The sequence below is a fragment of the Theropithecus gelada genome, chromosome 15 (assembly GCF_003255815.1).
Source record: "Theropithecus gelada isolate Dixy chromosome 15, Tgel_1.0, whole genome shotgun sequence".
NCBI lineage: Eukaryota > Metazoa > Chordata > Mammalia > Primates > Cercopithecidae > Theropithecus > Theropithecus gelada.
Window position 1 is genome coordinate 41088862 of NC_037683.1, and position 12726 is coordinate 41101587.

The window sequence follows — 12726 nt, forward strand, 5'->3', positions numbered from 1 at the left end:
GATCGTCCGGCACTCCCCAGTGAGATGAACCCAGTACCTCAGTTGAAAATGCCGAAATCACCGGTCTTCTGTGTCGCTGGCGCTGGGAGTTGAAGACTGGAGCTGCTCCTATTCGGCCATCTTGCTCCGCCCCCAAGTTTTACATTAAAACATTACGGCAAATAGCCAATATTTTAAAAGCTCTAAATGATTTTTTACAAATGCTTAAAATAGTTACTCTACGCTTTACATTATCACCATAAAGACACTCTCATTTTCACTTCAACCAAGATAAATGAATTACTCTATAGCCTTTCTTCTACTTAACATTTCCAGGTATTTACACTTCTTTAACATTATGATGAATAATGATAACTTCATTGTTATTAACAGATCAAATATAAAGGAGAACTTTATAACTATGACCACTACAAATATTTTTTAAAGCCATAATTTATGTACTATTAAACAGGATTCAAATGAAGTTTGCGAGGGTACGCAACAAAATGAGGACAGATTATTATATATTAATACTTAATCTAAAATATAACGAGTGGGAAATGTTTGACATTTTAAACAAACATAAAAGATTTCCCTCAGTAAAGAATAAAAATGTTTAAGTCATTTACGTCTCACTTGAAACCAAACTACGTATGCATCTTAGTTCAAATAGAGTCTTAGAACAAAGAGGTCTGTTCTCTTTCAGAAAAAACCCTGATGTAAACTTAAAACTCTAAACCTCGCTAATCAATTCAAGGCATGACTATCAATTAAAGTAAATCTTTTCATTTCTACAACTTCCATAATTCATTTATTCCAGCTTGCATTTAAAATCACTACCTCAGTGATGATCCTTTGACTTTGAACTTTTACAAACTGCTATGGACATGATAAGGCAAAACACTGAGATAGATTATAGTTTCAGGAAAGAAGGCTGAAGAACTTTAGATTTGTCTACAGAAGTAAAAAATTGCAACTGTTTCATATAACATAATCATCTCAGGTACTCCCACCCACACACAAACCGGAAGCATAAAGGGCAAGTAGAACATAGGACCTATCGCTCACCACTGTTTTTTAAACCCCAGAATTGGTTTTAAAACCTTATTGTTGGTTTAGTTGAAGTGAGAAATAAACGAAATAACATAAGACTTTTCCCTTTTATACACATCCAAATATTCTCTCCCTCTTTCTCCACTTATGAACAGCAATGATTTTACCAAGAATTATAATATATAAAAAACTTCCACTAAACTTCACCACATAAGAAAAAGTTTTATTATAAATCTAAATTAATTCAAAAGCATTGCTGAAATATTTTCCAGTTCTGATAGTTTAAAAATAGTGAAATTAATTTGCTGATCATCTACATAAGCCTATCTATCAAAATAAAATTACTTCTAAGCATGGCTTAGCTGCGAATGAAGACTTTAAAAAAAAATTAAAACCAATAGAAAATACATCTTCTGAATCATATAATACAAACCATCTACATGTTTCACAAAACTCTTCAGTACATGTACATACCTGTGATAAAAATCTAAATTTCATCAAATTCAATATGCTGGTCTGAAGTTCCCAGCAGTTTTAAGATTATATTCTTTTCTTTTGTGAATATTTGTTTAAAATGTAATAAGATTCTGTTCCTTTTGCACTACTGAAGTGTGTGTCCTGACAGTAAAGAAAGACAAAAATGGAGAGAAGCACTGATTCACTCTGTATGACTTGAATCACCTTTCTAAATACAAATCAGATTTGGAGGCTCCTCACTTCACTTGGGTGGAAAGCAATATGCTAAAAGTGAAACCAGACACACAAGTGAGACAGAAGGGAGTTTCTCAGATCAAGAAGATTGGCAGAGAAGATTTGCTTTAGGAACTCTCAGAATCTGGACAAAAGAAACAGCAAAATCATCACAGCTTCTCCCTAAACTTAATAAGCTTCTTTCATTCTCCAGAGAACATAAAACATCCTATTCTACTTGTTATTTCTATCTGTGAATGAAAAACTATTTTTGTATTTTTGATCTTACTCATGGAAATGTGGCAACATTGCTTCTGAATCTCTGCTGATGTTTCCAATCTATTTATTTAGAATCAGATTGAATTTGTAAAGTAAAAAGTATTTTAAGGCACTTAACTTCTATGCAATAAAACAGATTTTCCATATAGGCTGCTGCTACTATAATGAGTATCTAAAGCAAAAATAAGGAAAAACTGGAGAGCATAGAATAAAAACATGTAGAATGACAAAAAACAGTCTATAGCTAGAAGAAGATCAAATATGGAGCAAACTCAATTCCTACCCCACTATTAAAGTCTTACGTAAATTAGTTACTTCCTTTCTTTTCACTATTCATTTCCTTTCCATCCTCTTGATTATTTATTAATAATATTTCTGGATTTGAGGCAATATAGTAGAAACTCTCACACTTGGTGAAATACTCAGGCACTTGGTGAGACAGCAGTTTTTTAATTGCTTTATGTTGGCAGTGGATTCATAGTGAAAGCACACTATGACAAGCAGACTGTTCAGAATTCGAAATTCTATACACTGTTTTAGTTATAACCTAGGTATTGATTTTATTAATAGAATGACTGTTTCAATCAAATCAATACTAGTTACAGAGATTTAATTTTTTAGTTTTCTCCTAGTAATTAGGTCTTTAGTAGCCTATTTGGTGAATTGAAAAGTTTGAGAATCAAAAGAATTGGGAAGTGAATTTCACCTGCTATTTCTTCTCCCTCATCCTCTGGCTCTGCTCCAATTTTTTCCATTTCCTTTATGCACATACTTCTTCAAAATCTGCCGAACTTTTTTTTTTTTATATCAATCAGCTTCCTATGGAGAAAGTTTATTTGCCAGCAAACTGGGTAAACTGCCTTTTTCTATTAATAATAATCACCCAATTCCTCTGATGATATATAAGCCCAAAGTTGTTGATCCCAAACAGTTCTACTGGTAGTAACACAAATAATGCAATAATAAAATGCAAATTAAAGCAAGTACTCAGGTATTAACATATTTTGAGAAAACTCTCAGATAGAACTCCAAATTTTCGTTTGATAGGGGAATTGCTAGAGATAGGCAATTCAAAGCTAAGTAGCAAAGAGACTGATGCTAGTTACTCTTTCCAGAAAATCCAGCTTATCTTCACAGTTATTATTACCATAACAACTATCACAATGTCTGAGTACATAAGATGGGTCCTTAATCACATGGAACTATAAAACCCAGTTACCCCACATGTGCACATAAAGCATCAGTTTGCACTAAGTGATAAAAACAGCCTTCAACCTCACCAGTATGGCAGCAATAACTATAGATGAACAGAATAACGAAGTGGTAATTATAAACTATCAAAAAGCATTCTTTCCAAATACTTTTCAACCAAGGACTGAGTGCTAGCATCTCCTTCTCTCAAAAACATTTACGGTACTGGTTATCCTCTGAGTGAGGTGATTACAGCACATGTGAAATTACAAAATTATCTCTAAAAAGATATTTATGTATTTATGTTTATAAAGTATTTCTGAATGGTCCACTATATGCCAAGCATTGTGCTAGGTACTAAGGCTACGACAAAAGCAAGATTACCCAGAAACTCTGACTAGTGGCCTAAATGTTCCTTCCAAAGTTTTTTTTTTTAATCTCTCTAAAAATTACTGAATCATTAGCACTGAAAATATAAAAAAGTTTTTTTTTTAATCTCTCTAAAAATTACTGAATCATTAGCACTGAAAATATAAAATTAAAAAATAATCTGGCTTTGGAGATAGTGATGCAGGAGTGCCCTAAGTAAATAAAAAAAGAAAAAATGAGCAGGTGTAACATCTCTAAGATTCTATTCTAATTTGTAAATGACTTATACTCTACCTTTTCCACAAAGATTAAAGGCAGCTTAGAATAATTTATAAAATATAACAAGATGAGACAAGTTACAAATAAAAGAGAAACACTAAAACAAAAAGGAAAACAAGGGCAGTAATTATAAAACAAAGCTAGGATAGGTTTAAAAATTTGAGTTTTGGTGGCTAAAAATTTTGGCTCTAAGCTTTCTAGTAAACAATTTAAGTAAGAAAACCTTATCAGTTATTCCACTGAATACCCAAAAGATAAAAAAGAGACCAACTACTTTGAAGTACTACTATGTATTAAGCCAAGAATATTTTCAGAGTTAAAGACATTATAATGTGATCGGCAATTATCAATCACATCCTTAGAAGAGATGTAATGACAAATTTCACAGGGCTGTTTCTTAGAGTATCACTTCACAGAAGATGATGGCTTGACTCCCATTGTAGATTACTTAATGTTGTCAGTTATTCAGAGAACTTGGCTGAAAGATAGATCTAACATCCCTTCTGAAAATCAGAATGCTTAAGAAAAAAAGGCATGCCTGAAGAGGTCACTCCTGCACCTGGAAAGGAGTGAAGAGTACTCTGCACACAAGAATGACATTATCCCTTAGGAAATATATTTAAATTTCTCTTCAATAAATAGACAAATGGGTACTTGCCCTGAAATCCACTCCATAAACATAACCTCAAGTTTTTTATTCTGCAAAATATCCAGGGTACACATTTCCGGGAACACTGATCAGGGTCCAAGCATTTAGCATATTGGGATAGCGAATGATCCTTGAAGACCTATAGGTAATTCAGTATCTACTCAAGGAGGTGAGCTTTAATTAACTGCATTACTGTGATTGAGAATAAGATTTAGTACAATACGTTACCACCAACAGTCATGGATCTGGTCAAAGGAGGCTGTAGCAAAATTTCTTCATCATTAAATTGCTTCTTAAGTTCTTCTACAGATTCCAAATGGAGTTGGAGAAATTCTGCTGTTGCTGCTGATGCTTCTTCTTTAACAGGATCTATCATTCTCTTCAGAAGTACTAGGTCATCCTTTCGGACTTTCAAACAAAGTTTCTCAATTTCTCGGATATTGGATCGGAGTTGCTATAAAAGAAAAAATCATTAATGCCACCATTTCTTAGTATAAAGTATCTTCCTTTTCAGAAGTAATGTTATAATAGTTGTGGATGGAAATTATTACAAATATCTCCAAAATAGAAGGTGTAGCATAATACTTTTACATTTTCCATGTCTCTGGCTGGCCAAATCCAGCATCTTTAGAAACCACATGCTCATACTTTGAATTTATTTAGCATTTTTCCTTCATTAAATGTGGTTATACAAAGATAAATGCTCTTCACAATAAATCAAACACTACAGAAGCATATGAAATAAAAATGATTTTCTCACTTCACCTATCCCACCCCCTCTTAACCCAATCCTCCCACACATTTCTCACGGTTCATGCACACATTTAACATATATAAGGCTTCTCCCTTTTTATTAAAAAAATGGATTACATTATACACAGTAATCTATAATTTGTCATTCCATACTCAACAATACCATCCCTCCTGCTCAATTGTTACACTATATTCCACAGTGTAAGTACAGAAGAATTTACTCAATCACTCCTTCGGTGATCAACAGTCATTCGTGTTGTTTCCAATTTTTAGTTATTACAAACTATGAAACAAATATCCTTGCATATAAGTCCTAATTTACTATATTAGTATATATTATTCTAGTATATACTAATATTAATATGCTATTTCGTGTAGGAAAGACTCTCAGAAACAGGAATATTCAAATGATAATGTGCATTTTTATTTCAGAAGCTATTGTTTTTTTCCCAAAAAGCAGTAACACTTCACACTAGCATCAAAGTATGATTGCCTATTTCTCCACATGCTGCCAGTCCTGCATGTCATCTCACTGTTGCTTTACTCTGCACTGCCCTATGAATGAAGTTGTTAGATTTTTTTTTATCAAATGATTTTCCTTCTTTTTGAGAAATACCTACTGGCTTAGTCATAAATTTTCCTCTAATATGTTGCTGTAATGAATTATGTATAGATTTTGTAGTGTAGACTCATCTTTATATTCCTGGGATAAATCCTTTCTAGTCTATATACATAATTTTTAAACACAATGCTGAATTCATTTGCTAGTATTTTATCTGAAACTTTAGCACATAGGGGGGTGTGTGTGTGTGTGTGTATACACATGTGTGCATATACACAGTTTGTGTATTTATACTATCTCTACTAGGTTTAAACTTGCTTTAACAGGTTTAAGGTTGTGCTAGCTGCATAAAATATACCAGGGAGCTTTCCCTCTTTCTCAATGGTCTATACTTTGAAAACAAAGAAACTATACCTTTAAGATTAAATAGGACAAATTTGCAAAAATAATCAAAGTAAGATGTTTCAAAAAAGTTATATGTCTATTCATATATTTTAAATTATTTTCCCCTAAAGTGTTTTCACAATATTAATGCCAATCCTATACAGTAGACAGACCAGTACATGTTAATTAATTTTTCAAGTGCATACTCTGAGTGAGGTGTTATATTACTATAGTCCAAATTATTACACATAGAAAAAGCAAAACAAAAAAAATCTGTTTAGGATTTACTTGGTTAAGTGGCGACACTGGGGTTGAAAACCCAGGTATTCCTATAGGGCCAGCAATCTTTCCACTAAACTAAAATCATAATGCCTATCTATATAGTATCTTAATATCATACAATCTAAAGTTTCCATTTTACTGTAGTAAAATTAAAGTCAATTCTAGAAAAAAAAATAGTTTAGTTACAACCTAAAGCATCTTGTAAGACTTTTCTGGGTGAAAAAACTGCACCTCTATCTTACCATAACTCTATACTTCCTGTAACCTTATCTTCAGTCTCTTACCATTCTAATATGAGCTCAAAAACCTAAGGATAATTAAACTGTAGATTCAAAATATGTGAAATGTAGGTATTAATATGTTAAAATTATACAACGGCATAGGTGAGCATCTAATCCAATCTCACAATTTTACAATAAGGAAACTGGAGTCTAGATAAACACAGTGCCTATTTCTCCACATGCTGCCAGTCCTGCATGTCATTTCACTGAATTAGGACTACAGCCCAGGCCTCAAGTCCCAGAACAATACTGTTTGCCACACACCACCATTTCCTGGCTGTGTGACTCCTTTCTGGACCATAATTATAAAGCTTGGTTGTATAGTTGCCAGTCTACAGAAATATTTTAGGTAATATTATCTTGGAGGAGCGTTAAAAATTTTCTACAGTCAAACTTAATGAGTATTTGTTTGTGACATCTTCCTCTCTTATATAATTTGTACATGTGCCTGTCCCCAGTCAAATTACAGTAGCCAGCTGAGAACTCTATTACTATGAGTAATGTGGAAAATTTTGAGGGAGAGAAAGAAAAAACCCACTGAAGTATAAAATCTGATACTATAATAACATAAACAATAATAACAAAAACATAAATAATGGCTAAATTTTTATCAACACTTAAAGTTATCCATTGTGCTGACTGCTTTACATCTTTTATCTTCCCCTCGCAATATATCTTTGAAATGGGTATTACTATTATTCTCATTTTACAGAAGAGAAAATTAAAGCAAGAAGATCAACAAGTAGCCCAAGATTACACTGCTAGTAAATAGTACAGGCAGGAATCAAATCCAGGCCACAGATCTTATGTTCTTAACTACTTTATTACATAGCAAACACCATCCAACACAAATATAATGCAAACTACACACACAAGCCACATATGTAATTTAAAAATTTCAAAAATTACATTTAAAAAGTAAAAAGAAACAAGGGAAATTAATTTTAATAATATTTTTATTTAACCTAACATAGCTAAAATACTATTTTAATATGCAATTATAAAAATTATTAACAAAATATTTTAAATTGTTTTATTTGTAGTAAGTCTTAGAAATCTGGTAATATTTTACATTCACAGCACATCTCAGTTCAAACTGGCTACACTTTAAGTGCTCAACAGTCATATGTAGTTAGGAGCTACTACATTGGATAGGGCAACAAGGGAAATCTCTCTAAAATCAAATAGAGGGAACAGGATGGTAAAACCATATGTGAAGAACATAAAGTTAGGTGTTTCTGCTTCTAAAAACAACAGACTAGGTGATTCAGACTAACCTTCCCACTAATGGCTACTTAAAAAGTTGAACAAAAATCAAATCACAAAACAAACGAAAAGGAAAAAAAAAAACTTGAAAAGTATCAGAAAGTAAACAAGATAGTAAGTAACTATAGGACAACAGTTGGGCAAAGACAGAAATCTAGAGAGATGAGTCCTGAACTCAGAGCCACATTTGCTTTGGGAGTATTTGCATACCAGAGTACAAGCTCACAAAGCTTGGATTTAAATTTCCATGCCAGGACCTGCTAAGTATAAGGACTCTGGTACTTTTGGCTGGGATCGTCAGAGCTCCACCCTAAGAACACAGGTAATCCTAAAATAAAACAGCCCTTGCAAGAACTGCAGACTGGCCTCCAGTCTCCAGTAGCTCATAAAAAACCTTAAGCTCTAAAACTGGATAAAAATAATCTAGGAAAGTTAGTGCCCCCAGGGGCTTAGGAGAGCAAATGAAAATATCTGGAGGAAGATAACATCATCCCTAGCTTCAAATAATTTCTATAAATAATGTTTCAAATAAAATGTCCACCAATCAATCAGATTATCAAGCACATGAGGACATATGCAGCGTGAGGAAGAAACAGCAAAACAAGGAACAGAAACATCCAAAAGGACATGTAATGTGGGAATGAGCAAATGTAGTCTATAAAACTACAGTTATTTTGTTCAAAGGCATAAAAATAAAGCTTGAAAATTTAGCAGACCACTGGAAACTATAAAAAGCAACATGCAGGTTTTTTAATGAATAGTCTATAATTTTAAAATAGTGTTCAAAAGAATTTAATAAATGAGTTTAGCTTCATATTAGGCCCAGTTCAAGAAAGATATAAACTGGAAAACAGATCTGAAGAAACTATGTAAAAAGTATCTATGTAAAACTATGTAAAATAGAAACAAGGAAAGTGAAAAATAGGGAAGAAAAGTTAAGAAATACAGAAGATATAGTTAGAAAAGGGTACAATATACATTTACTTAGAATTCCAGAAGAAGACAGAAAATGAATTTGAATACATAATGACTGAGAATTTTCAAAACATTGAAGAAAAACATCCATCCACAATTCAAGGTCAACAAATCCTGAGAAGAATAAATAAAAGGAAAAATACACCTAGCCAGAAGAGAGAAAAAGAAGGAGAAAAGATGTTTAAAAGCGCTACAGACAAAAGTATCTTGCAAAGAAACAGTAAGAGTATAATGACTTCTCAACAGCAATAACAAAAGCCTAAAGAAAATGGAACAATATATTCAAAGTATAGAAAGTAAATTACTACTAACCTAAAGTTCTATATGCTGCAAAAATATCTTTCAAGACCACAGGTAAAATAAAAATATTTTTAGAAAAACAAAAGCTGAGAGAATTTGCCTCCAGTAAGAGAAATATTAAATGGTGACCTTCAAAAATAACCATTAATCCCAGATATAAAGTTGGAAATGCAAAAACAAATGAACAGGAATGAAAATAAGCTAAAAAGTGGGTAAATCTAGATGACCAGTAACTCTACTAAAACAACAATAATAATGTCTGTGGGGTTTAGAAATATTTACATAAAAATAGCACTTGAATTGCAGGGCATACATGGAACTAAAATAGTCTAAGGAACTGATACTATCTGTACTTCTAAGTCAAATATGTATGTTGTAATTTCCAGTAAAAGTATATACATTTATTCTTAGGTATCCATAGAGGATTGGTTCAAGGAATCCCTGCGAATACCAAAAATCCATAGATGTTCAAACTCTTATATAAAATGGTGTCATATTTGCATATAATCTATGAATATCCTCCTGTATACTTTATCTCTAGGTTACTTATAATACCTAATACAATGTAAATACTATATAAATAGTTGTTATACAGTACTTTCATAGGGAACAGTGACAAGGAAAAGAGTCAGTACAGATGCAACTATCCATTTTTTTAAAATATATTTTTGTTCCATGGTTGGTGAAATCCATGCAGAAGGCTCAAATGTAGTTCCTAAACTAGAAAGGAAAAAATTAGATAAACTAAAAAAAAAGATCGAGGGCGGGGCAAGATGGCCGAATAGGAACAGCTCCAGTCTTCAGCTCCCAGCACCAGCGACACAGAAGATGAGTGATTTCTGCATTTTCAACTGAGGTACCGGTTCATCTCACTAGGGAGTGCCGGACAATCAGTGCTGGTCAGCTGCTGCAGCCCGACCAGTGAGAGCTGAAGCAGGGCGAGGCATCGCCTCACCTGGGAAGCACAAAGGGGAGAGGAATCCCTTATCCTAGCCAGGGGAATTGAGACACACAACACCTGGAAAATCGGGTAACTCCCACCCCAATACTGCGCTTTACCAAGGGTCTTAGCAAACGGCACAGCAGGAGATTATATCCCACACCTGGCCGAGAGGGTCCCATGCCTGCAGAGCCTCCCTCATTGCTAGCACAGCAGTCTGTGAACTAACAGCAAAGCAGCAGCGAGGCTGGGCACCTGCCAGTGCTGAGGTTTAAGTAGGTAAACAAAGCCACTGGGAAGCCCGAACTGGGTGGAGCCCACAGCAGCTCAAGGAGGCCTGCCTGTCTCTGTAGAGTCCACCTCTGGGGACAGGGCACAGCTAAACAAAAAAAACAGCAGCAGAAACCTCTGCAGACGCAAACGACCCTGTCTGACAGCTTTGAAGAGAGCAGTGGATCTCCCAACACGGAGGTTGAGATCTGAGAACGGACAGACTGCCTGCTAAAGTGGGTCCCTGACCCCTGAGTAGCCTAACTGGGAGACATCCCCCACTAGAGGCAGACCGACACCCCACACCTCACACAGCGGGGTACACCCCTGACACGAAGCTTCCAAAGCAAGAATCAGACAGGTACATGCGCTGTTCAGCAATATTCTATCTTCTGCAGCCTCTGTTGCCGATTCCCAGGCAAACAGGGTCTGGAGTGGACCTCAAGCAATCTCCAACAGACCTACAGCTGAGGGTCCTGACTGTTGGAAGGAAAACTAACAAACAGGAAAGACACTCACACCAAAACCCCATCAGTACGTCACCATCATCAAAGACCAAAGGCAGATAAAACCACAAAGATGGGGAAAAAGCAGGGCAGAAAAGCTGGAAATTCAAAAAATAAGAGCACATCTCCCCCTCCAAAGGAACGCAGCTCATCGCCAGCAACGGATCAAAGCTGGACGGAGAATGACTTTGACGAGATGAGAGAAGAAGGCTTCAGTCCATCAAACTTCTCAGAGCTAAAGGAGGAATTACTTACCCAGCACAAAGAAACTAAAAATCTTGGAAAAAGAATGGAAGAATGGATAACTAGAATAATCAATGCAGAGAAGGCCATAAACAAACTGACAGAGATAAAAACCATGACACGACAAATACGTGACAAATGCACAAGCTTCAGTAACCGACTCGATCAACTAGAAGAAAGAGTATCAGCGATAGAGGATCAAATGAATGAAATGAAGTGAGAAGAGAAGTCTAAAGAAAAAAGAGGAAAAAGAAATGAACAAAGCCTTCAAGAAGTATGGGATTATGTTAAAAGACCAAATCTATGTCTGATTGGGGTGCCTGAAAGTGAGGGGGGAAAATGGAACCAAGTTGGAAAACACTCTTCAGGATATCATCCAGGAGAACTTCCCCAACCTAGTAAGGCAGGCCAACATTCAAATTCAGGAAATACAGAGAACGCCACAAAGATACTCCTCGAGAAGTGCAACTCCAAGACACATAATTGGCAGATTCACCAAAGTTGAAATGAAGGAAAAACTGTTAAGGGCAGCCAGAGAGAAAGGTGGGGTTACCTACAAAGGGAAGCCCATCAGATTAGCAGCAGATCTCTCGGCAGAAACTTTACAAGCCAGAAGAGATGGGGGCCAATATTCAACATTCTTAAAGAAAACAATTTTCAACCCAGAATTTCATATCCAGCCAAACTAAGTTTCATAAGTGAAGGAGAAATAAAATCCTTTACAGATAAGCAAATGCTTAGAGATTTTGTCACCACCAGGCCTGCCTTACAAGAGACCCTGAAGGAAGCACTGAACATGGAAAGGAACAACTGGTACCAGCCATTGCAAAAACATGCCAAAATGTAAAGACCATCGATGCTAGGAAGAAACTGCATCAACTAATGAGCAAAATAACCAGTTAATATCATAATGACAGGATCAAGTTCACATGTAACAATATTAACCTTAAATCTAAATGGACTAAATGGTCCAATTAAAAGACTGGCAAATTGGATAGAGTCAAGACCCATCAGTTTGCTGTATTCAGGAGACCCATCTCACGTGCAGAGACACACATAGGCTCAAAATTAAGGGATGGAGAAAGATCTACCAAGCAAATGGAGAACAAAAAAAAGCAGGGGTTGCAATCCTAGTCTCTGATAAAACAGACTTTAAACCATCAAAGATCAAAAGAGACAAAGAAGGCCATTACATAACGGTAAAGGGATCAATTCAACAGGAAGAGCTAGCTATCCTAAATATATATGCACCCAATACATAAAGCAAGATTCATAAAGCAAGTCCTTAGAGACTTACAAAGAGACTTAGACTCCCATACAATAATAATGGGAGACTTCAACACCCCACTGTCAACATTAGACAGATCAACGAGACAGAAAGTTAACAAGGATATCCAGGAATTGAACTCATCTCTGCACCAAGCGGAACTAATAGACATCTACAGAACTCTCCACCCCAAATCAACAGAATATAC

The 12726-nt window shown here is 35.1% G+C and overlaps 1 protein-coding gene across 3 annotated transcripts in view; it reads right to left on the minus strand.

Moving 5' to 3' along the window:
* The window catches only part of STX17 (syntaxin 17), a 75983-nt gene that overhangs the window by 22983 nt on the left and 40274 nt on the right, over window positions 1-12726 (minus strand). For all 3 annotated transcript variants that reach the window (XM_025360225.1, XM_025360224.1, XM_025360223.1), the window contains one exon: window positions 4718-4943. In XM_025360225.1, coding sequence (XP_025216010.1) covers window positions 4718-4943 — 226 coding nt within the window. The remainder of the gene's footprint in view (window positions 1-4717; window positions 4944-12726) is intronic.